The sequence below is a fragment of the Dendrobates tinctorius genome, unplaced genomic scaffold, assembly GCF_039654945.1.
Source record: "Dendrobates tinctorius isolate UK_male_01 unplaced genomic scaffold, ASM3965494v1 ptg000162l, whole genome shotgun sequence".
NCBI classification, from domain to species: domain Eukaryota; kingdom Metazoa; phylum Chordata; class Amphibia; order Anura; family Dendrobatidae; genus Dendrobates; species Dendrobates tinctorius.
Window position 1 is genome coordinate 67063455 of NW_027361829.1, and position 21895 is coordinate 67085349.

The 21895-nt window shown below is 44.3% G+C and overlaps 1 protein-coding gene across 4 annotated transcripts in view; it reads left to right on the forward strand.

The window, feature by feature from the left end:
* Nucleotides 1-21895, forward strand: part of ZDHHC3 (zDHHC palmitoyltransferase 3) — an 87737-nt gene that overhangs the window by 47076 nt on the left and 18766 nt on the right. For all 4 annotated transcript variants that reach the window (XM_073550079.1, XM_073550078.1, XM_073550081.1 and 1 more), the window contains exons 3-6: nucleotides 3197-3321; nucleotides 9311-9407; nucleotides 12768-12849; nucleotides 18910-19040. In XM_073550079.1, coding sequence (XP_073406180.1) covers nucleotides 3197-3321; nucleotides 9311-9407; nucleotides 12768-12849; nucleotides 18910-19040 — 435 coding nt within the window. The remainder of the gene's footprint in view (nucleotides 1-3196; nucleotides 3322-9310; nucleotides 9408-12767; nucleotides 12850-18909; nucleotides 19041-21895) is intronic.

Below are 21895 nucleotides of genomic sequence, written 5' to 3' on the forward strand. Positions count from 1 at the left end.
TACATAAAAGAGGAAACATTTCACAGTCATAATCCAGAATTCTAAGATAAAAACAAGGATAATTGTGTTATTTTACATTCTTTCCGCTATTCTTTATTAAAGGGCTGAGTATCCAAGGCACTTTCATAGCAAACCTCAAAATGGTCTTCACAGGGGAGTCTGACATAAATATAGTGTGACTCCCTTTTGATGGTTTTATGACGATTTGAAGTAATAACATTTTGCTTCTGTAGCTGTCATAAACGTGGCCATCATTGGTGCAGCCTCCAGCTTTAGGCCTGGACCTGGAACATTCATTCCTCAGCAGTATTTGTAGGATAGATGATAATTTGATGACTGATGGATTCACGCTAATCGGCACAACAGCAATTTCCTTTTCCTGATGGGGACCTTTTATCCCAGTTAAAAAAAAAAAAAAATAGAATGGACGGTTGACCCCTACGCTATTCTTTCCTTTCAACGAATTGAGCTTGGTCACACATGTGTAATACTGCCACTCCATTCTAAGGGAACCTGTTGGCAGGATGGTGCTGATTAACCTACAGGCAGTGTCAGGTTGGCACCATACTACTGATTAAAATAATACCTGGTTGATGAAATCCGTCTTGAGGTTATTGTTTAATCCTTATTTTCAGTTTTGAGTTAATGATCTGCTCGTGCTCCGGGGCGGCCTGACAGTGTCTGTAGGTTACTGTGCACAATCCTGGTGACGGTTCCCTGTACAGTCATGGCCAAAAGTTTAGAGAATGACACAAATATTAATTTTTACAAAGTCTACTGCTTCATTTATTATTTTGGCAATTTGCATATACTCCAGAATGTTATAAAGAGTGATCAGCTTAACAGCAATTACTTGCAAAGTCAATATTTGCCTAGAAAATTAACTTTATCCCCCAAAACACATTTCAACATCATTGCAGCCCTGCCTTAAAAGGACCAGCTAACATCGTTTCAGTGATTGCTCCATTAACACAGGTGTGGGTGTTGATGAGGACAGGGCTGGAGATCAATCTGTCATGATTAAGTAAGAATGACACCACTGGACACTTTAAAAGGAGGCTGGTGCTTGGCATCATTGTTTCTCTTCTGTTAACCATGGTTATCTCTAAAGAAACACGTGCAGTCATCATTGCACTGCACAAAAATGGCCTAACAGGGAAGAGTATTGCAGCTAGAAAGATTGCACCTCAGTCAACAATCTATTGCATCATCAAGAACTTCAAGGAGAGAGGTTCCCTTGTTGCCAAAAAGGCTCCAGGGCGCCCAAGAAAGACCAGCAAGCGCCAGGACCGTCTCTTAAAATTGTTTCAGCTGCGGGATCGGGCTACCAGCAGTGCAGAGCTTGCTCAGGAATGGCAGCAGGCAGGTTCCCTTGTTGCCAAAAAGGCTCCAGGGCACCCAAGAAAGACCAGCAAGCGCCAGGACCGTCTCTTAAAATTGTTTCAGCTGCGGGATCAGGCTACCAGCAGTGTAGAGCTTGCTCAGGAATGGCAGCAGGCAGGTGTGAGTGCATCTGCACGCACTGTGAGGCGGAGACTCTTGGAGCAAGGCCTGGTCTCAAGGAGGGCAGCAAAGAAGCCACTTCTCTCCAGAAAAAACATCATGGACAGACTGATATTCTGCAAGAGGTACAGGGAGTGGACTGCTGAGGACTGGTGTAAAGTCATTTTCTCTGATGAATCCCCTTTTCGATTGTTTGGGACATCTGGAAAACGGCTTATTCGGAGAAGACCAGGTGAGCGCTACCACCAGTCTTGTCTCATGCCAACTGTCAAGCATCCTGAAACCATTCATGTGTGGGGTTGCTTCTCAGCCAAGGGAATAGGCTCTCTCTCAGTCTTGCCTAAAAACACAGCCATGAATAAAGAATGGTACCAGAATGTCCTCCAAGAGCAACTTCTCCCAACCGTCCAAGAGCAGTTTGGCGATCAACAATGCCTTTTTCAACATGATGGAACACCTTGCCATAAAGCAAAGGTGATAACTAAATGGCTCAGGGAACAAAACATAGAGATTTTGGGACCATGGCCTGGAAACTCCCCAGATCTTAATCCCATTGAGAACTTGTGGTCAATCATCAAGAGACGGGTGGACAAACAAAAACCTTCAAATTCAGACAAAATAAAAGCATTGATTTTGCAAGAATGGACTGCTATCAGTCAGGATTTGATCCAGAAGTTGATTGAGAGCATGCCAGGGAGAATTGCTGAGGTCCTGAAGAAGAAGGGTCAACACTGCAAATATTGACTTGCTTCATTAACTCATTCTAACTGTCAATATAACCTTTTGCTACTCATAATATGATTGCAATTATATTTCTGTATGTGATAGAAACATCTGACAAACACACATAAAAACCAGAGGGCAGCAGATCATGTGAAAATATAATATTTGTGTCATTCGCTAAACTTTCGGCCATGACTGTAATGTCTTGTAAACATGTCCACAATGATCGTTTTTGATGGTGTAAATATGGCAGCAATTACCTGAGAAACAAGCTGATCACAACTTTTATGTGACTTAAAAAATAGTTGTCATCGGCAGCACATCTGCTAATGTAAGCAGTGGATGTGCTGCCGACAATATACATACAGTATGTGGATCGACCGATCGATTAATAGCTGTCCATTCCTATACAGTTTGCATCAATTTGTGAAAAAGCTCCATCAAATGAGGACTTGTTATATTGTTAATTGGTGTATATGAATCTGTATATGTGTTTATGGAAGTTTTATTCAGAAAAAAATGTCATTGTAGAGCAAATGCCATTTTCTTGCTTACTTCCTCCTTGTATGTCTTTTCAATATTTTATATAAAATAATTTAAGAGGTTATCCACTACTTTAGCATTGATGACCTATCCTTAGGATAAGTCCTCAATATCTGATAGGTCGGGGTCCGACTCCTGGCACCAACGTCCATCATCTGTTATCGATGACGACGGCTGCCGCCGGCTGGAAATACTCACTTGCAGAGCTGGCCATCTTCTGACAGTGGCTGGGGCTTGGTACTGCACATCCACTTCCTATAAATCATTAAGAAGCAATGTGTAGTTCCCTGCGGCGGCCACTATGAGAAGACGGAGCAGCTCCGCAAGTGAGTATTTCCTAAGGATAGATCATCAATGCTAAAGTAGTGGACAACCTCTTTAAGTTAGTCTCAACTAAAATAATATCTCTCTTCCTTTTTTTTCACAGGGTGCTGTTCCTAAGGGAAATGCCACAAAGGAATTTATTGAAAGCCTGCAACTGAAGCCAGGACAGGTGGTTTACAAATGCCCAAAATGCTGTAGTATAAAGCCCGACAGGGCTCACCATTGCAGGTATTAATAGATTCTGCTGATCCCTTAGCACCTTAATTAAAGTAGACCTTTCATGAAAGATGCATTCAGCAGGGCTGATAATTGGTGTATGAGCTTTCATTAGAATGCTCATTTCTGATTGGCAACTTGTTTCCACAATCTGATAGTCATTTGACAACGTTGTTGGCTGCCTATCGCTTCTTGTAGGGGGAGAATGTGCTGCCGACAACATGATGCTGCATAAGACCAATACAATAGTATTAATGATCATTATCCCACATACAGATTTTGTTGGCCTTTTAAACAAGCACCGATTTACTTGTGTACATCTAAATGGGCCTTAAAGGGGTTGTCCGGGCTTTTCGGCTGCAGAATGCTGACAATAAGTAATTTACCTTCTGTGGCCAGTTTGCAGGGTTTGCTAGATATCATCTCTTGTTTGTAAGAAAACGTCCAGGGGGGGTGTGTTCTGGCATTGAAATGAGAACTGGTTGTTTCCTCACTAGTTTCACTTTCCATAGATCACTGTTCAGCGTGTGTCTGGGGAGGAGCAGCTGGGTGGTCCTGCTCTCTGCACTGAGGCTGCTAGAGGGGGAGGATTTGTTACTGTGTGAGGAGGGCTTCTTCATGTGGTCGGGAAGGGCCTGTTGCTATGGAGTGTGGGGTTGTTGCTATAGAGGGCTTGTTTTTAGTAGAGTAGGAGGAAACGACCAGTTCTCATTTCAATGCCAGAACACCCTCCCTGCTTTCTTACAAGCAACAGATGATATCTAGCAAACCCTGCAAACTGGCCCCAGAAGGTAAATTACTTATTGTCAGCATTCTGCAGCCCAGATATGCACTGAGATTATGTGAAAAGCCCGGACAACCCCTTTAAGGCCAGCGTATCATCATGACTAGTCCTTCTAACCATTACCTGAGAGTGTCCAACACGTGGCCCAGGATAATTGAGTGCTGACCAACACAAAATCATGAACTTGTTTTGTGATTAGGTGTCGTCATGTAAAATAACCATACGTAATGTACGCTGACGCTCTTTGTATACATTCATGGTTTCAAATTAATCCCAATCTGCTGGTTGTAGATTGTGTGTCCTCCAAGGGCAGACAGTGGAATTATCATAACCAGATTTTACATGTACTTGAGGCAGCGATTATTTCAACCCACTATTGCGCCATTAGGCTTTTAATGTCATTTACAAATCAGTTAAGAGTTTTTTTATGATTATTATGGGTACTTCCACACCTCTGTGGCACCTCACACATCTCCTGAGAGAGAGAGAGATATTTTTCTGCCGCCAGAACGGAATTTGGGGTTAAATTTCTGGCACGGAAATTCTCCGGGCATGCTCAATGTCAAAAAGCGGATCCGTTGCTATCCGCTATTTTGACGCAGACAAAAAACGTTTCATTGTCCGTCCACTCAAGTCAGCGGAGCCAAAATTTTGGCGGATCCGTCAAAAAACGGATCCAGCGGATGACCATCCGTCAAAATCCGCCGGTAATGCAAGTCAATGGGGAAAAAAACGGATTCGCCAAAAAAAAATGGCGGATCCGTTTTTTTTTTGCAAAACGGCGGATTTTGACTGATGGCAACAAATGGAAATGTGAAACAGGCCTTACTGCTCATGACTGTGTTAGTCCTACTCTGTTGATCCAGAGGAAGGCAATACTAAATTCCCCATATTATACAAACAAATTCCTTCTCAACTCCTATAATTAGAATCAGAATTAATCCCTGGATCAACAGCCATCTACAAACTCTAGTAACTATTCTTGGTGATTGTATTACTTTCCCATAAGGCATACAGGCCCTTCTTGAACTGGTATTTGTGAGTCAGCGGTATTACAGTATTGTACAATAGTTTCTTGTGTTTGGAGGCTTAGTTGAGCTGTGATGATATCCGTTGTTGAGGTTAAATATGCAACATATTTTATTAACAATGTGCTTTAATTAGGGTTACAGAGATGAGCTCTATATAATCAAATTCGGGTGGGGTGAGATCAAGTAGGATATACCAAATTGAAGCTTTGGAGTCAGGTATACAACATTTCTGGATAATAGAGCTCTATTAAGTACTTAGATTTCAGAGGGGCAACATGGAAGACGAACTTCATTGGTCCAGGCAATAGTAATTATTTAATGCGTGGAGAACAACATTATTTTAGAATTAAAAGCTGGAAATGGCACATGTAAAGTCAGCTTTACCTAGGTGTTTCCTGTTACTGTTAATACAGTCATTGACAATCAGGTCTTTATAGTAGTTACTGATTATGTGCTCGAAAATCAGTAGTGCATGGGGTAACCACTAGGATCAACATTAGTCTTACACCACTGGGACGTTTGTATTTTAGGGAGTACAATATTATTTAAAAGTTATAGAGATGTGCCAAATAGTTTAGAAGGAAGAATTGTTGGGATTCCTGTATACAAAAAACAGCAAAAGAGCAAAAAGGTTTACCCGTCCAGGCCTCCAGACAAATGCACTATCAGGATGCAGTGGACCCATATAGTTAAGATAGCAACACAGGTGCAAGAATACCGATGAAACAACTGCTCGCAGCCTATCAATACATGGAGGGGCGGTTGCCTGGTATGTTAGTGCACAACAAAACACTTGTATGCGGCACTGTTCACACTATGGCCATGCACAGCATCCAGGCCAGCCTAGTAGTGAAAATCCATCAATAATAAAAAACAGCAAAAGAGCAAAAAACCTTTTTTTCAGTGTTAGGATTTAGTGTTAGGTACCCATAAACGTGGAGATCTTTGACGCAGGTTACGGGCTCATGTATTTTGGCCAAAATATCAGCTAATACTCCACATTTTTTAATGTGTTTTTTGCACTTTTTATTCAGGGTGCAGTTGGGCCCATTTGGTCTTGTAAACTGCGGTGTCTGTTCACATGGCATGCATTTTGATAGCGCTGGGCAGCCCGCCTGAGCTAATAGAAGGTTGTCACTACTAGGTTGGCCTGGATGCTGTGCATGGCCATAGTGTGAACAGCGCCACATACACGTGTTTTGTTGTGCACTAACATACCAGGCAACCGCCCCTCCATGTATTGGTAGGCTGCGAGCGGTTGTTTCATCGGTATTCTTGCACCTGTGTTGCCATCTTATTTATATGGGTCCACTGCATCCTGATAGTGCATTTGTCTGGAGGCCTGGACGGGTAAACCTTTTTGCTCTTTTGTTGTTTTTTATTATTGGTGGATTTTCAAGTCCTCTTTCTGTGCTGTATCAGATTCCTGTATACACAAATAAAAGGCTTCTTTTTATCTCCTATAAAGTGAATTTAAATTGTGCGTTTAATGTTTAAATATATTTTTCTTTTTAAATGTGTTTTTTTTTTCCCATCGATCTATTAGACATGATTGGCGCGATTCAATGTGAATTCAAACAATTCGCTACTGATTTGTACAAATCTGATTGATACGAATTTGCTGCCTTTGTACACATTGCAGCATATCGCATCAGTCACATCACATTGTATAGCATAGCCAATCAGGAGGGACTATGATAGCCCCTGGAACAGAGTGCCATTTTTGGGTTATTTCAAGATAGTAAGAGGACATTAGAGCTCACAGCTCAAGCAAAAGAAACAGGAAGAGAAAGCCCTAAAACATTGGACAAATACTCTGGACAGTGATGTCTGGAATAACTACAACAGTGAAGAAGGTGAGAGTAGTTGTCTGGAAATAATAGGAAAGGTGCCAGCTGCAGTACCAGACTTTGTGTGGTCAACGATATGGTGTAGCGGACATCTGTTCTGCTACGTTTGAATTACACATACACATTTTTGTCTTCACTTTTAATGCACTAGAAATCAGAAGCAAAAGAGCACAATACTTTCTATACAAAATAGAAAATAAAAATGTGAAATCGTGTCAGACAGTGTACTTACTTGTCATAAGGGACTGTACTTAGTTTTTGCAATTCTTGTGCAATCTTTTTTGTAAAGTGGGGAAAATTTAAAAAATACAAAAGAAGATTCCCTTAAATCCAGACATTTAATTTTGACTGTGTACCTCATAAAGTGTGCGTGTGGCAAACAATTTTTTCTTTCTCGTTGCACATCTGTTTTACTCATCAAATTTTACATTAATTCAGCGCCCTGGTTCAGGTGCTGGCTTTTTGGTCTTTTACCTACTTAGCATTTCTTATTTAGTCATTTTAGATAGGGGGTTGAATTTTGTTAAAAAAAGAAAATTAAAATATATAGATATTGAGCTGTGCATGTGTTTTTGCACACTCCCTTTACTAGTCCAATTTGAGAACTGTACATGCAACACATATACCAGGGCCTACTGCTGCATTTTACTTTCTGTACATGTATGGACCTAGCATTTCTTGTTACATCTTTTTTGCAAGGGTTGAATATTTGGTATTGTACAGATTCTTAAAATGTAATTGTAGTGTTCTACAAATTGGATGTTGAAAGAAAAAGTACAATGGTTAACAATTGGTCAGTATTTTACCTCAGTATGTGTAAGCCAAAACCAGGAGTGAGTGATGAATGCAGAATTGGTGACCTGTTTCTATTATACTTTTCCTCTGGATGTTCTACTCTTGGTTTTGGCTTACACATACTGATCTGAAATACTGACCAAAGTACTACGTGTGAACGTGGCCTAACAATGACCCCGTCAGTTTGAATCCGTGATCTGCACACAACTGCCTGATCAGAAATTACTTAGAGGGTTTTTTTTTATTTTTTCCTAACTGGCAGATTAACACTATATCCTGTCACGATGTGACAAGACCCAGTAGTTGGTCGGTCAGCGGACGAAGCAACACACACAGCGAGATGGAAATGTGGAGGGGAAGGCCCTACTGATAGGGAAATGGGGGATGGTCACCAGCTGAGCTCAAACCTGAGCCTGTCCCTGCACTTCCCTAATGCCCAAAGTGGGTCCTTCCCCCCCACCGCTTTCAGGAACCTCATCCCTGGTTTTCACCTATTACTGCACTGGCCGGCAAGGGGCGCTAGCCTCACCACTGCAGATAATACCATACAGGGGACAGTGACAAATTCCAAAGGGACAAGGAGAAAACACAGCGCTTAGCTTCCAAACATCGCTGCCAAGCTCCACACCACAGATAGCACAGCAACAGGACTCTGAACAGCAGAAGTGGCTGACACCAGAGGCTGGTCTCCATAGAGAAACTCTATCACCAACAGTTAGCTGATGCATCAGGTGGCCTTTTATAGGATGAAGGGAGTGATCACCACCCGCATCAGTTGACCTAGACACACCGCAGTTACAGCTCATTGCCAGCGGGGAAAAACTGATATTGGTCCTGAAAGGAAAAAACAACATTTAAAACATTCTGGAACCAGAGCTGCCACGAATGCAGAAATGGATTGTGACGTATCCGCAGGTAATAGTGTTATCCAGCTTGACATGTTCCCTTAATATCAGAACCATCTCGTAGTCAGCCACAGTGATCGAGATATTCACCCTGCAGGAAAAATGTAGTACAATGCTACTAATGCTATGTAATACACAGACAGTCCAATTCCTTAAAAGCAAAAGCTGCTGCTTGTTAGAAGCGCTCTCCTCTTACTTATACTTACGACTCTTTTGAGGGCTGGATTCTCTCATGATGTCCATATGTTTCACAACACAAATACATGAAAACCATAACATATGTACAGATGCAATGCAGGGTCTGCTATGAGCACATACAGTCCCCTAATATCCTCTCAGAGTCTTGTATGGATTCTGTGCCAAAAGGTATGGTACAGCACATGTGAATGGGTTTTTCCAAACTCCTGTTAAATGTAACGGATTTTCCTGGGGCAGATTAGAGGACATGCTGCAGATTGTTGACTCCACAGCAGGTCTGTCTGATGCAGAATAGTCGCAAAACGTCTTAACATGAATGACAAGGTGATTTTGCCATTGCTTCATTGAACAAAAGTGTTTAGCACAGATTAAGTCTCTTTCATCTCTAAAAGCTTTAAATGCATATCAATGTTTTATCTCATTTTGTTCTTTTCCTAGTGTATGTAAAAGATGCATCAAGAAGATGGATCACCATTGTCCATGGGTTAATAACTGCGTGGGCGAAAGCAACCAGAAATTTTTTGTTTTGTTCACTGTGAGTATCTCATCTTAACGACCAGGGGTATTTTTGGTTTTGCATTTTCATTTTTTGCTCCCTTTCTTCCCAAAGCCATAACATTTTTATTTTTTAGTCAAAATGGCCATGTGATGGCTTGTTTTTTGCGGGATGAGTTGTACTTTTGAACAACACCTTTGGTTTGACCATGTCTTGTAACAGTAAACGGGAAAAAATTCCAAGTGCGGTGAAATTGCAAAAAAAGTGCAATCCAACAGTTGTTTTTTGTTTGGCTTTTTTGCTAGGTTCACTAAATGCTAAAACTGACCTGCCATTATAGTTTCTCCAAGTCATTACAAGTTCATAGACACCAAACATGTCTAGGTTTTTTTTTTATCTAAGTGGTGAAAATAAATTCCAAAGTTTGTAAAAAAAAAAAAAAAAGTTGCCATTTTCCAAGACCCGTAGCGTCTCCATTTTTGGATCTGGGGCCAGGTGAAGGCTTATTTTTTGCGTGCCGATCTGATGTTTTGAATGATACCTTTTTGGTGCAGATATGTTATTTTTATCGCCCGTTATTGCATTTTATTGCAATGTTGCAGCTAGCAAAAAACCGTAATTCTGGCGTTTCAATTTGTTTTTCTCGCTATGCCGTTTACCGAATCGATTAATTCTTTTTTTATGTTGATAGGTCGGGCGATTCTGAACGCGGCAATACCAAATATGTGTATATTTGATTTGTTTTTATTGTTTTATTTTGAATGGGGCGAAAGGGGGGTGATTTGAACTTTTATATTTTTCAATTTTTTTAATAATTTTAAAAACATATTTTTTTTTTTTTTTACTTTTTACTTGCTTCAATAGTCTCCATAGGAGACTTGAAGCTTAACTTGTCTGATCGCTTCTGATACATACAGCAGGGCTGCAGGCCTGCTCTATGTATCAGAAATGCTCACTTGTTATGAGCGCCGACCACTAGGTGGCGCTCATAGCTATGCAGCAATGACAATCACAGGGGTCTTCTGCTGACCCCGGTTTGACATGCCAACCCGTCGGAGACCCGCAGTCATGTGACACGGGCGCTGATGGGAGCAGGAAAGGACGCCCTTCCTGCGCGTCCATGTTAAATGCCGCTGTCAGAGTTTGACAGTGGCATTTAACATGTTAACAGCCGCGGGCGAATTGCGATTTCACCCGCAGCTGTTAGGGGAACATATCAGCTGATCAGATCAGCTGCCATGTCCCGGAAAAGGTACGGACTCATTGCTGGAGCCCGCACCAAAGAGGGGGAGGCGTCCAATGACTGACATTAAGGGGTTAAACTCTTAAAGTATTGTTATGTCGATGATATGTCAGTTTCTTTCATCATGTTATGTACTTCAGCACATAAGTCTTTAAAACCTATCCCAACTTTTTGCAGATGAACTGTTGGCATATACAGGTGCTTCGCACAAAGGTAGAATGTCATCAGTAAGTTAATTTATTTCAATACAAAAAGTGAAACTCATATATAGTCATTATAGAAAGAGTGATCTATTTCAAGTGTTTATTTCTGTTTATGTGGATGATTATGGCTTACAGCCAATGAAAACCCAAAAGTCATTATCTTAGTAAATTAGAATAATTAACAAAAAACACCTGCAAACGCTTCCTAAGCATTTAAAATGGTCCCCTAGTCTGTTTCAGTAGCTCCACAATCATGGGGAAGACTTCTGACTTGACATGTCCAGAAGGCAGTCATTGACAGACTCTACAAGGAGGGTAAGCCACAAAAGGTCATTGCTAAAGAAGGTGGCTGTTCACAGAGTACTGTATCCAAGCATATTAATGGAAAGTTGAGTGGAAGGAAAAAGTGTGATAGAAAAAAGTGCACAATCGACTTGGATAAAAGCATCCTTGAAAGGATTGTTAAGAAAAGCCATTCAAAAATTAGGGGGAGATTCACAAGGAATGGACTGCTGCTGGAGTCATTGCTTCAAGAGGCACCACACACAGACGTATCCAAGACATGGGCTACAAGTGACGCATTCTTTGTGTCAGGACACTCATGACCAATAGACAACGCCAGAAGCGTCTTACCTGGGCCAATCAGAAAAAGAACTGGACTGTTGCTCTCTTGTTTTCAGATGAAAGTACATTTTGCATTTCATTTAGAAATCAAGGTTCCGGAGTCTGGAAGAAGAGTGGAGAGGCACACAATCCAAGCTGCTTGAGGTCTAGTGTGAAGTTTCCACAATCAGTAATGGTTTGGGGAGCCATGTCATCTGCTGGTGTAGGTCCACTGTGTTTTATCAAGACCAAAGTCAGTGCAGCCATCTACCAGGAAATTTTAGAGCACTTCATTCTTCCCTCTGCCGACAAGCTTTTTGGAGATGGAAATTTAATTCTCCAGCAGGACTTGGCACCTGTCAACACTGCCAAAAGTACCAATGCCTGGTTTAAAAGCAGGCTGCTATCAAATCAACCTGGGCTTCCATAACACCTCAGCAGTGCCACAGGCTGATCACCTTCGTGCCACTCCGCATTGATGCAGTAATTGATGCAAAAGGAGTCCTGACCAGGTTTTGAGTGCATTTACTGAACATTTCAGTAGGCCAATATTTCGGATTTTAAAATCATTTTTCAAGCTGGTGTTATAAAGTTTTCTAATTTACGGAGATAATGACTTTTGGGTTTTCATTGGCTGTACCATAATCATCAACATTAACAGAAGTAAACACTTGAAATAGATCACTCTGTAATGACTCTATATAATATGAGTTTCACTTTTTGTATTGAAGAACTGAAATGAATTAACTTTTGATGATATTCTAATTTTGTGAGAAGCTCCAGTATGTACTTGTAGCCGATTGTCATGACCTACCACATGGTTTGCCACAGTTTGACGACCTTTTTTAGATACAAATAGCCCATGTGGTCAAAGCCACAATTTTTTGAGAAAGCTGACATACTACATAAATGCACATGTTTTTTATGGTGTGGTAGTGGTGCAGCCTTCTTCTGCACCATTACTTCTGCTGGTGAACCCAATCTTACCGGGTATGCCCACCTAATAATGTTTTCATTTATCACTTGTGTATGCAGTAACATGATCGGTGGGGGTCCAATCTCTAGGACCACCACCAATCACAAAGGAATACAAGAATCACATGTGTCCAGCATCTCCTTCCTCCTTATATGATCATCTGATTTGTCATGTCCTGTCAGTGCCTGATACATCAAGTCTTTAATTATTGTGAAGGACATCCATTCTGTTTCTAAACTAGAAGCCATATAAGACACCTAATATCAAGTTTAGTTTTTGTATTTTTGATTAACCTGAAATAATCTAGAGAATTTTGTGAAATGTAATTTTCTGTCTGTGGATGTCCTAGGGCTGACATTTTCTCTCTTTTTCAGATGTACATAGCTCTGATTTCCTTGCATGCCCTCATCATGGTAGGGTTTCATTTCCTGTATTGTTTTGAAGAAGACTGGACAAGTGAGTAAATACGCACTGAAGTGTTCAATGGCATTGTAAGCTGCCATAGACTGGGTATAGGCAGGGGGAATTTCTCTTGCCATACTGGTCACCTTAAGACATTTTATTTTTCTCCTTCGCCTCATTGGGGGACACAGATACTGTGGGGTGTATGCTTCTGCTGCTAGGAGGCTGACACTAAGTGAAAAAAAGAGGTTAGCTCCTCCTCCGCCGTATACACCCTCGCCCCTATTGCGGGCGGAAATCAGTTTTTGCTTAGTGTCTGTTGGAGGCACACGTCGGTCTGTCTCAAGACTGACCTTTTTTTTTTCTTTTTCCCCATGAAGATAAAACAGGGGCGACGGACCCTATTGAAAGGGTCCGATCTCCCCAAACCAAAAACGGGCGAGCACGTGCGAGTGTCCCTCCACGTATCCTCTCCTGCAACTTGGATTTTTTTCTGGATATTCCCTTTTTTCACATGAAGATGAGATAGGGGCGACGGATCCTATTGAAAGGGTCCGATCTCCCCAAACCAGCGACGGGCGAGCACGTGCGAGTGTCCCTCCACATATCCTCTCTCGCACTGTGGGACCTGATGCCGGACTTAGCCCTGTCCACCCGAGGGTATTGAAACTCCAGGCTGCACAGAGGCACAAGCGTAGTCCGTGCGGCCCCCACTGCCCCACCAATGCTAAGACTGCAGTGGGGCAAGGCGGCGGACGGTCCCTCTCCTCACCCCTTGAAGGGGTTAGATGGAGCTAGGGTGCCTGCACCCTTCCTTGTTTCATATGGCCCCCCTCCCCTCTACCTGACATGGATGGAGGTGGATGGCCAGGGAGGGCTCCTGCAGCGGCACAGGGCTGGAGCCCTTGGCCTCTCTCAGGCAGCAGCAGAGACGGGCGTCCAGCAGTGGTGGGTCCGGTCCCAGCCTTGATTCTGGAGTCCCGGCGGTTCCACGCCCCCCCGGGCAGATAGTAAAAATCGAGGCCGTGGCTTCAGCCAGCGCTAGGCCGCAGCCGGAAGTCCCCGGCATCGCGGCGGCCCCGCCCCCCATAGCCTGGGCGGACACCGAAAAAACTTAGGCCCTGGCTTCAGGCCGAAGCTAGGCCGCTAAAGGAAGTACCGTCCGGGGGCCTGCCCACAGTGCTGGCGCGCAGGTAAAGCGACGCCTCGCACGCTGAAGACACAGGACAGGACTGGGGTAAGTGCTCCCCCCTAGCCCCACAGAGAGGCTATGCTAATCGAAGCAAAGAGTGCCTTCCCGCGGTGGATGCCTGACAGGTACAGCATATCAGGAAGATGTATCTCCTGTCGGTCTGTTTTTTCCGCGGGCGCAGAGCGAAGTCTGCGAGTCCGAACGCCCTCAGGAGCCCTCCCCTGCGACCAAGCCCCGGAATGGGCGTTATCACTGTCGCAACCTATGGCGTCACTTACGAGAGGTTTTGAGTCCCTTCGGGCCCCAAATAGGGGCAGGGACACTGGCTCGCCTGTCTTAGAGGGGTTCTCTACCTCACAGGAGCCTCCGGCCTGCAGGGGCCTCTCACTCCAGACAGACCCGGGGGATCGAACCCATACGGTGTCTCCCGGTGCCTCAGCATCCGTGAGCTCTGCTTCTCGCCCCCCGTCACCAGTGGTTGATAGCGAGCAGACCTCAGATGACGACTCGGACGAGCCCCTTGACCTGGACACTCCAGGGTCACGTGAAACAGTGGACAGCCTCATAGAGGCCGTCAATCAGACCCTGGGGATTGAGGATGATCCCGCAGCGGCTCCGGGGCATAAAGTGGCATTTAAGCGAGTGAAGCGCCCGCACAGAATTTTTTCCTCTCACCCGGAGTTTGAGGACATAGTGCAGCGGCACAGAGAACGTCCAGACAGGCATTTCTCAGGTCAAAAGGCACTCGAAACAAGGTATCCGTTTGTTCCAGACCTCCGTAAAAAATGAGTGGAATTCCCGATGGTGGATCCTCCGATTTCGCGCCTAGCCAATAAGACCCTGCTGTCCGTCCCTAGTGTTTCCTCGATTAAGGATCACACGGATCACCTTATAGAGAGTTTAGCTCGCTCAGGATATGAGGCGTCAGGATCAGCGCTTGCTTCCTCATTCGCAGCAACTTGGGTAGCCACGGCTATGATATCATGTTCAGAAACATTAAACAAGGTCACGCAGGAGCAGGATGTACCTGCAGAGATTTCGGAGGTCAGATGGCGATGGCCGGAGACTATGTAATCAATACATCTTTGGATGCGGCCAATTGCTCGGCACTTGCTGCCGCTAATGCAATTTCTATCAGAAGAGCCCTATGGTTAAGGACATGGCGAGCCGATTCTACTTCTAAGAAGTCCTTGACTTCCCTGCCTTATCAGTGCGGCCGCCTATTTGGGGAGAAGTTGGAGAAGCTTATCTCCAACTCCACAGGAGGAAAGACCGGGTTTCTCCCTCAACAAAAAGTCAAAACGCTTTTTCGTTACCCGTTTCAGGCACGTTTTCGGGCCTTTTCGCAACCCCAGGTGGACTACAGCGGCCAATTCCGCCGCCTCAGGCCGCCCCAACCAGGATAGGGAGCGTCAGGTCTCATATAGAGCCAACCCATTAAGGAGAATGCGTACTCAGCACCCCAGATCGAGGGGATCCAGATCCCAAAGATTGTCGGCCAAATGACTCGAGGCCTTTACCAGACGACACCAGCAAGGGGGGCGGCCGCCTACTCTGGTTTCACCAAGTCTGGGTCAATGTCCCCCCAGATCATTGGCTGGTAATGACAACCGACGCCAGTCTCCTCGGCTGGGGAACGATGTTTCGCCACCACACAACCCAGGGACGGTGGTCACCACAGGAGGCACGCCTCCAGATCAACTTATTGGAGATACGAGCAATTCGGCTGGCTCTGCAGAAGTTTCATCACTTTCTAGCAGGCCGCCCCATCCGGATTCAATCGGACAATGCCACGGCGGTGGCTTACATAAAGCACCAGGGAGGCACCCGCAGCAGAGCAACCATGCGTGAGGTGGTGCACGTTTTTTAGGGGGCCGAAGCAAACCACTCGGTGATTTCGGCTGTCCACATCCCCGGCGTGGAAAATTGGGCGGCAGACTTTCTCAGCCGGCAGGGTGTTGCATCTGGAGAGTGGTCTCTACATCCCGAAGTTTTTCAGCAGATTTGTCAGCTGTGGGGAGCTCCAGATGTGGACCTGATGGCTTCCAGAGTGAATGCCAAGGTGCCCACATATGTTGCTCGGGCCAGGGACCCGCAGGCATTTGCGGTGGACGCGTTGGTTCTGCCATGGAACCAGTTTCGCCTCCCATATCTATTTCCCCCACTGCCACTACTTCCGAGAGTCATCAAAAGGATCAAGACGGAAGGGGTGCCGGCTATTCTGACCCCAGACTGGCCCCGTCGAGCGTGGCACGCAGATCTAATGCAGCTGCTCGCCGACGTTCCTTGGCGTCTGCCAGAGCGCCCAGATCTACTGTCTCAAGGGCCGATTTGCCACGCGAACTCAGGGACCCTGTGTTTTGACGGCATGGCCGTTGGATCTTGGATTCTAACCCAGGCAGGGTTCGGGAGCGAGGTGGTCGTTACAATGATTAGCGCCCGGAAGCCTGCTTCAGCACGAATTTACCACCACACCCGGAAGGTGTTCTTTGCTTGGTGTCGAGGCCACAGTGTTTCTCCTCTGAGATTCTCCATCCCCAACATCTTGGCTTTTCTCCAGTCGGGCTTAGACTCGGGCCTTGCCCCAAGTTCCCTCAGGAGACAAATATCGGCCTTATCCGTCCTGTTCCAGCACAGAATTGCTACCAATTTGCAGGTGAAGACTTTCATTCAGGGAGTCTCCCACTTGGTACCTCCATATAAGGCGCATATTGACGCCTGGGACCTTAACATGGTCCTAAGTGTTGTGCAGGAAGCTCCATTTGAACTGCTTCAGGATATCTCTTTGAGGTACCTTTCCTGGAAAGTGGTGTTTCTAGTGGCCATCACTTCCATCAGGCGGGTTTCAGAGCTGGCGGCCCTATCCTGCCGAGCTCCATTCCTCACTTTCCATAAGGATAAGGTGGTCCTCAGACCAGCCCCTCCTTTTCTGCCGAAAGTCGTGTCCTCTTTTCACATTAATGAAGATGTGGTTTTGCCTTCATTTTGTCCAGCACCGGTGCACCGTGTGGAAAAGGCTCTTCACACGTTAGACCTGGTAAGAGCCCTCCGGAGGTACGTGTCACGGACGGCACCCTTTCGTCAGATGGACACGCTGTTCGTGCTCCCCGAAGGGTGCAGGAAGGGACTTGCTGCCTCAAAATCGACCATAGCCAGATGGATTCGTTTGACTATTCAGGAGTCCTACCTCATTAGAGGCACGCCGATTCCAGCAGGGATCAGAGCGCACTCTACTCAGGCAGTGGGCGCCTCTTGGGTGCTTCGGCACCAGGCTTCAACGGAACAGGTTTGCAAGGCAGCAATCTGGCCCAGCCTGCACACTTTTACCAAACATTATAATATCCATACTCAGGCCTCAGCGGATGCGAGCCTGGGTAGAAGGATTCTCCAAGCAGCGGTGGCGCACCTTTAAACAAGAGGTGCATGTAGCTTGGATCGGTGAGTCAATCTCCCACCCAGGGACTGCTTTAGGATGTCCCACAGTATCTGTGTCTCTCAATGAGGCGAAGGAGAAACATGGATTTTTTGGATAACTCACCATAAAATCCTTTTCTCCCGAGACGCTCATTAGGGGACACAGCACCCACCCTATTAGCCAGTTGGCTCTTGTTTTGTTTAAATTAATTTACTTATTTGATATAAGAGTGGTGTTTTCTTTGGACATGTTGTACCTGTATTAAGGCTGATTTTGTTGTCCTCCTACTGCTTTGGCACCAAACTGATTTCCGCCCGCAGTAGGGGCGAGGGTGTATATGGCGGAGGAGGAGATAACCTCTTTTTTTCCACTTAGTGTCAGCCTCCTAGCGGCAGAAGCATACACCCCAGAGTATCTGTGTCCCCCAATGAGCGTCTCGGAGAAAAGGATTTTACGGTGAGTTATCACAAAAATCCATGTTTTATTAATTTACTATGTCTATATTTTACACGTGCAATCAGCCTAGCACTGCTGCCATTGCCTACAGAAACCTTTAGGCTATGTACCCACGTTGCAGAAATGCTGCGCAAAGGACCTAAGATGACGTCACGCTCGCGAGAGCGTGACGTCATCAGTGGTCATTCGCGCAAAGCATTAATGGGACCGGAAGATGCCGGGAGCGTGGTGAGAGGCGGGAAGGACTTCGGGGGCTGCCGGAGGGTGAGTATATCACTATTTTTTTTTTTATTCTATTTTTTACAGGATTATGGTACCCAGGGCCTGGAGGACGGTCTCCTCTCCTCCAGGCCATGGGTACCATCCACACATGATCCGCATACTTTGCGCATGGTGGGCATAGCCACATGCGGAAAGTAAGAGGATCAGTGCATTCCTGTGGGTGCGGAATTGCCGCGATTCCGCAAAAAGAATGGGCATGCTGCGGATTTTTCGGCTATGCGATTCCGCAGCTGAAAAATCCGCAGCATTAGCACAGCATTGCGGAATCCCATACGATTGCATGGGATGCATTTTCGCGGCGATTCCGCAGCAGAAAAACGCAGCGAAAACGCAAAAAAAAAAACGCGACGTGTGCACACAGCCTTACAGCGTCAGTGGACTGGCCACAGATGCTTTGTTAAATGGCTTGAGAAACATTTTAGATATGATTTCTTAAGGGGTATTCTTGTTTCAGTAAGTAATGGCATATTGAGAAGATGACGGGACTGAAGTGTTGCGTCTTTTTCATTTTTACTCTCCATCGGGGCATTCCCAGCCACAAATTTCAGCACAACCTGTCGGGTGGTCGGGAGCACCACTGTAAAAGGGGTCACCACATTGAACCAGAAAGTGTAGGGTTCTAGAGGTTAAACACCTACCAATTACCGTATAAGTAAAATCATCTTTACAATGATTTAAAAACGTGTGAAACCTGCTCCGTGTACACAGACAAGCTCGCACTTGGCTGACTACTCATCCTCTAATTTTTGTTATTGTCATGTTCCCATAGAGTGCAGTTCCTTCTCTCCCCCTACCACAGTCATCCTCCTTATTCTGCTGTGCTTTGAGGGTTTACTATTCCTCATCTTCACGGCTGTGATGTTTGGCACACAAGTACACTCCATCTGTACTGATGAAACGGTGAGTTCCTCATTTATCCTTCTTGCCTTTGTTCATACTAGAATTGTTCATCAAAATCATGTTATATGGGCTGTTAGTGTCCTTGTTATCAGGAAATTTCAGTTAGTTGCAAGTAAGTCTTATGCTCTGTTCACATGTCAGCTTTAATTTTCACTTTTAAGATCCTTTTGGGAAACATAAAAGCGAAAATTAAGTGCTCAACTCATTGAATGTTTTTTGTTTTGTTTTTTTCTAAAACGGTATCCATTTGCCTCTCCTCCATCCACTATCCATTTTTTGAAAGGACCCAAAAGTCTGCACACCTTTTTTTTGTTCTTCCAAAAAATGGATAGTAGACAGATCTATTTTTTTTTTTTTTTCATTTATGTATTTTGGAAACAGGTCACATCAGATGGCCATCCATTATGTCTTCAGCTTAAAACATCTGTTATTTAGCTCTGTACATGCCGAGAACAGTAAAAATCAATTTAAGATGGAACAAACACATATGAAAAATTAAAACTAAAGCTGATAGATCCGTTTAAAAATGGGAACTTTGGTTCCAGTTTGCATCATCTTTTGTTTTTTTATTACTTTTAGCAGACAGATTCCAAATGGGCATGTAATCAGAGTTTTCACATTAGTGTAGAGTGATCAAAACAGATGCAATCACATACAAAATCGAGCGGATCTGGGCGAATCCTTTAAAGAAGATCTGTCAAAAGTATCCCAATTTTTTTCTTATTTTGTTCTCACTGCATCCCTGAGTTTTGTTTTGTTTTTTGTTTTTTTAACTACCATGTGGTTCCAGGTATTGGCCTTTTTATGTAGTGCTTATTTTTATGGTCTTTGCTATGGGGCATTGCTCACAGAATTTTCTGCGGACTTGTCTTTAGGCTGCTCTGCATAATTACCCTGCAAACCATGCGCCCTCGGTAAAGACCGTAAATATTAGCACTGAATAAAAAAGTCCAAACTCTGGAACTCTTTGTAAGAGTTGAAAAAAAAAACAATACTCAGGGGAGCAGTGGGAATAAAATAAGAGCATAAACTGCCCACTTTTGACTTGGTGACTGGGCCTGTTCAAGTAACAAAAAATGTTCTCAAAGTGTCTATATACTTTCAGATGCCCATATGTTTTAGATAGACATTGGCCACCAGCTATTTGTCCCATTTATCCATTTCTGAAGCCATACATATTTCCCACACACATTTGGGAGAAGGATATTAAGCCCCTGCCACTATCCTGACAGCAGCTCATCTCCTATAGGAGCATAGGGTCAGGCCTATCTAAATACATCCTGCCTGATCCTTGTTTCCCCGATGTACACTGCCATCAGTGTGTTAGGACACCCCGTATACAAAAGATAATCCGAAACTCCTGCTGAATTTGGCCTTTTTACCTGACTTTAAATATATGTTTATGGGCACCTTTAGTGTAAGCAGAACCCCTCCACTTACTGTGTGCCGTGCGCCAAGATATAGAGGGATTGTTTTCACTGTTACAGTCAGTTTTCGACAATATAGCCCTAGTCCTCAGTATTGCCAGACTCCTATGATGTTACTTGCCAATAGAGGAACCATTCTCTCCATCACATACAATATTACTCATAAAGATATGAGCCGCTTTCCCAGTCTGCTACGGTAATGTTTGCATGGAGATGAATTGATATCTCAACCCTCAGACTATTACTCAAAAGATGATAAGACATCCTCCTCCCCTGTGCCTGCTTCTCCCAGTTCAGGCCCTAGTGTTGCTTGCCCCTAATGGTTTTCCTTTACTTGATGTTCATTATTGGAAGTCTAACTATAGGAATGAGTTCACGTAAAAAGCTAGATACACTGTAATATTGGCTTCTTAACTATCACAGATGATGGCAGTGGTTCCTAATTCCTCGCTGTGTTTCCTAACTGCTCTACTTTCCCATCTAACTTTAATCTTGGTGTCAGATCCTAATTTCCAACATGGTGGCTCCATTCACCATGTATATGTGGCATTGAACTTTTTACATAAATTATAACATTGCTTGAGGGTGGTAATGGCTCACCCTTTATTTTGTACAGGACAATGTACTGCTCCAGCTATGTTCTAATATTGAACAAAATATCTGAGGCTCCAGTACTGTAACCAGTACTTAATTGAGGTGTGGGGGTTGACTTTGGGTAAAATTTTCCCAAGAAGTCTAAAGGGGATAATCTAGGAAACAAGTTCTCATCTGTTAAATTCCCCTGTTATTCAAGCAATGCAGCTCTGATCTTCCCTGCTGATAAATATGTAACTTGGCTGCATCGAATATGCGCCATCTACCACTGCTGCAGCAATTAACTGGCTTCCCCGGTGTACCAGCAGGGTGAAGTGAAGAAATAGGACATCCCCCTTAGGCGGGTTTCATGGTCCCTATGCCTTTGAGGCTGTTGAGTTTAGGTCAGGAGACATTAAACCATGAAGATGTTGTGACTCGTGTGGGGCAATGATTTGTCTAGTAATCCATCATTTACAGTTGTGGCCTGTACGATGACTGAATCTCAGGCATAAAAATTGGCCTAACACAAATTTTGCCCTATAGTTCTTTCATCTGTTGTAATTTCTGGGGTCTCATTACTGGGAACTGTGCCTCTCTAGATCTTGAGGCTCATCTTGGAGAGCAGAGTAAGATAGGACAATGTACAACCAATGTTATTGGTGCTACACGGGAAGGCAACAAGAGCCAAAGGGATTTGATGTTCAGTGGGGTGCCACAGGTCTTTACAGCAATTTAGTGCCCAGGCCACCGCTTCTGTTACCAAAATATATGCAGAAACTGATGTAGGTTTAGATTTGGCTACAGTTGAACATACACTACAAGCAAAGCATAACCTGAGATACAACTAGTTCT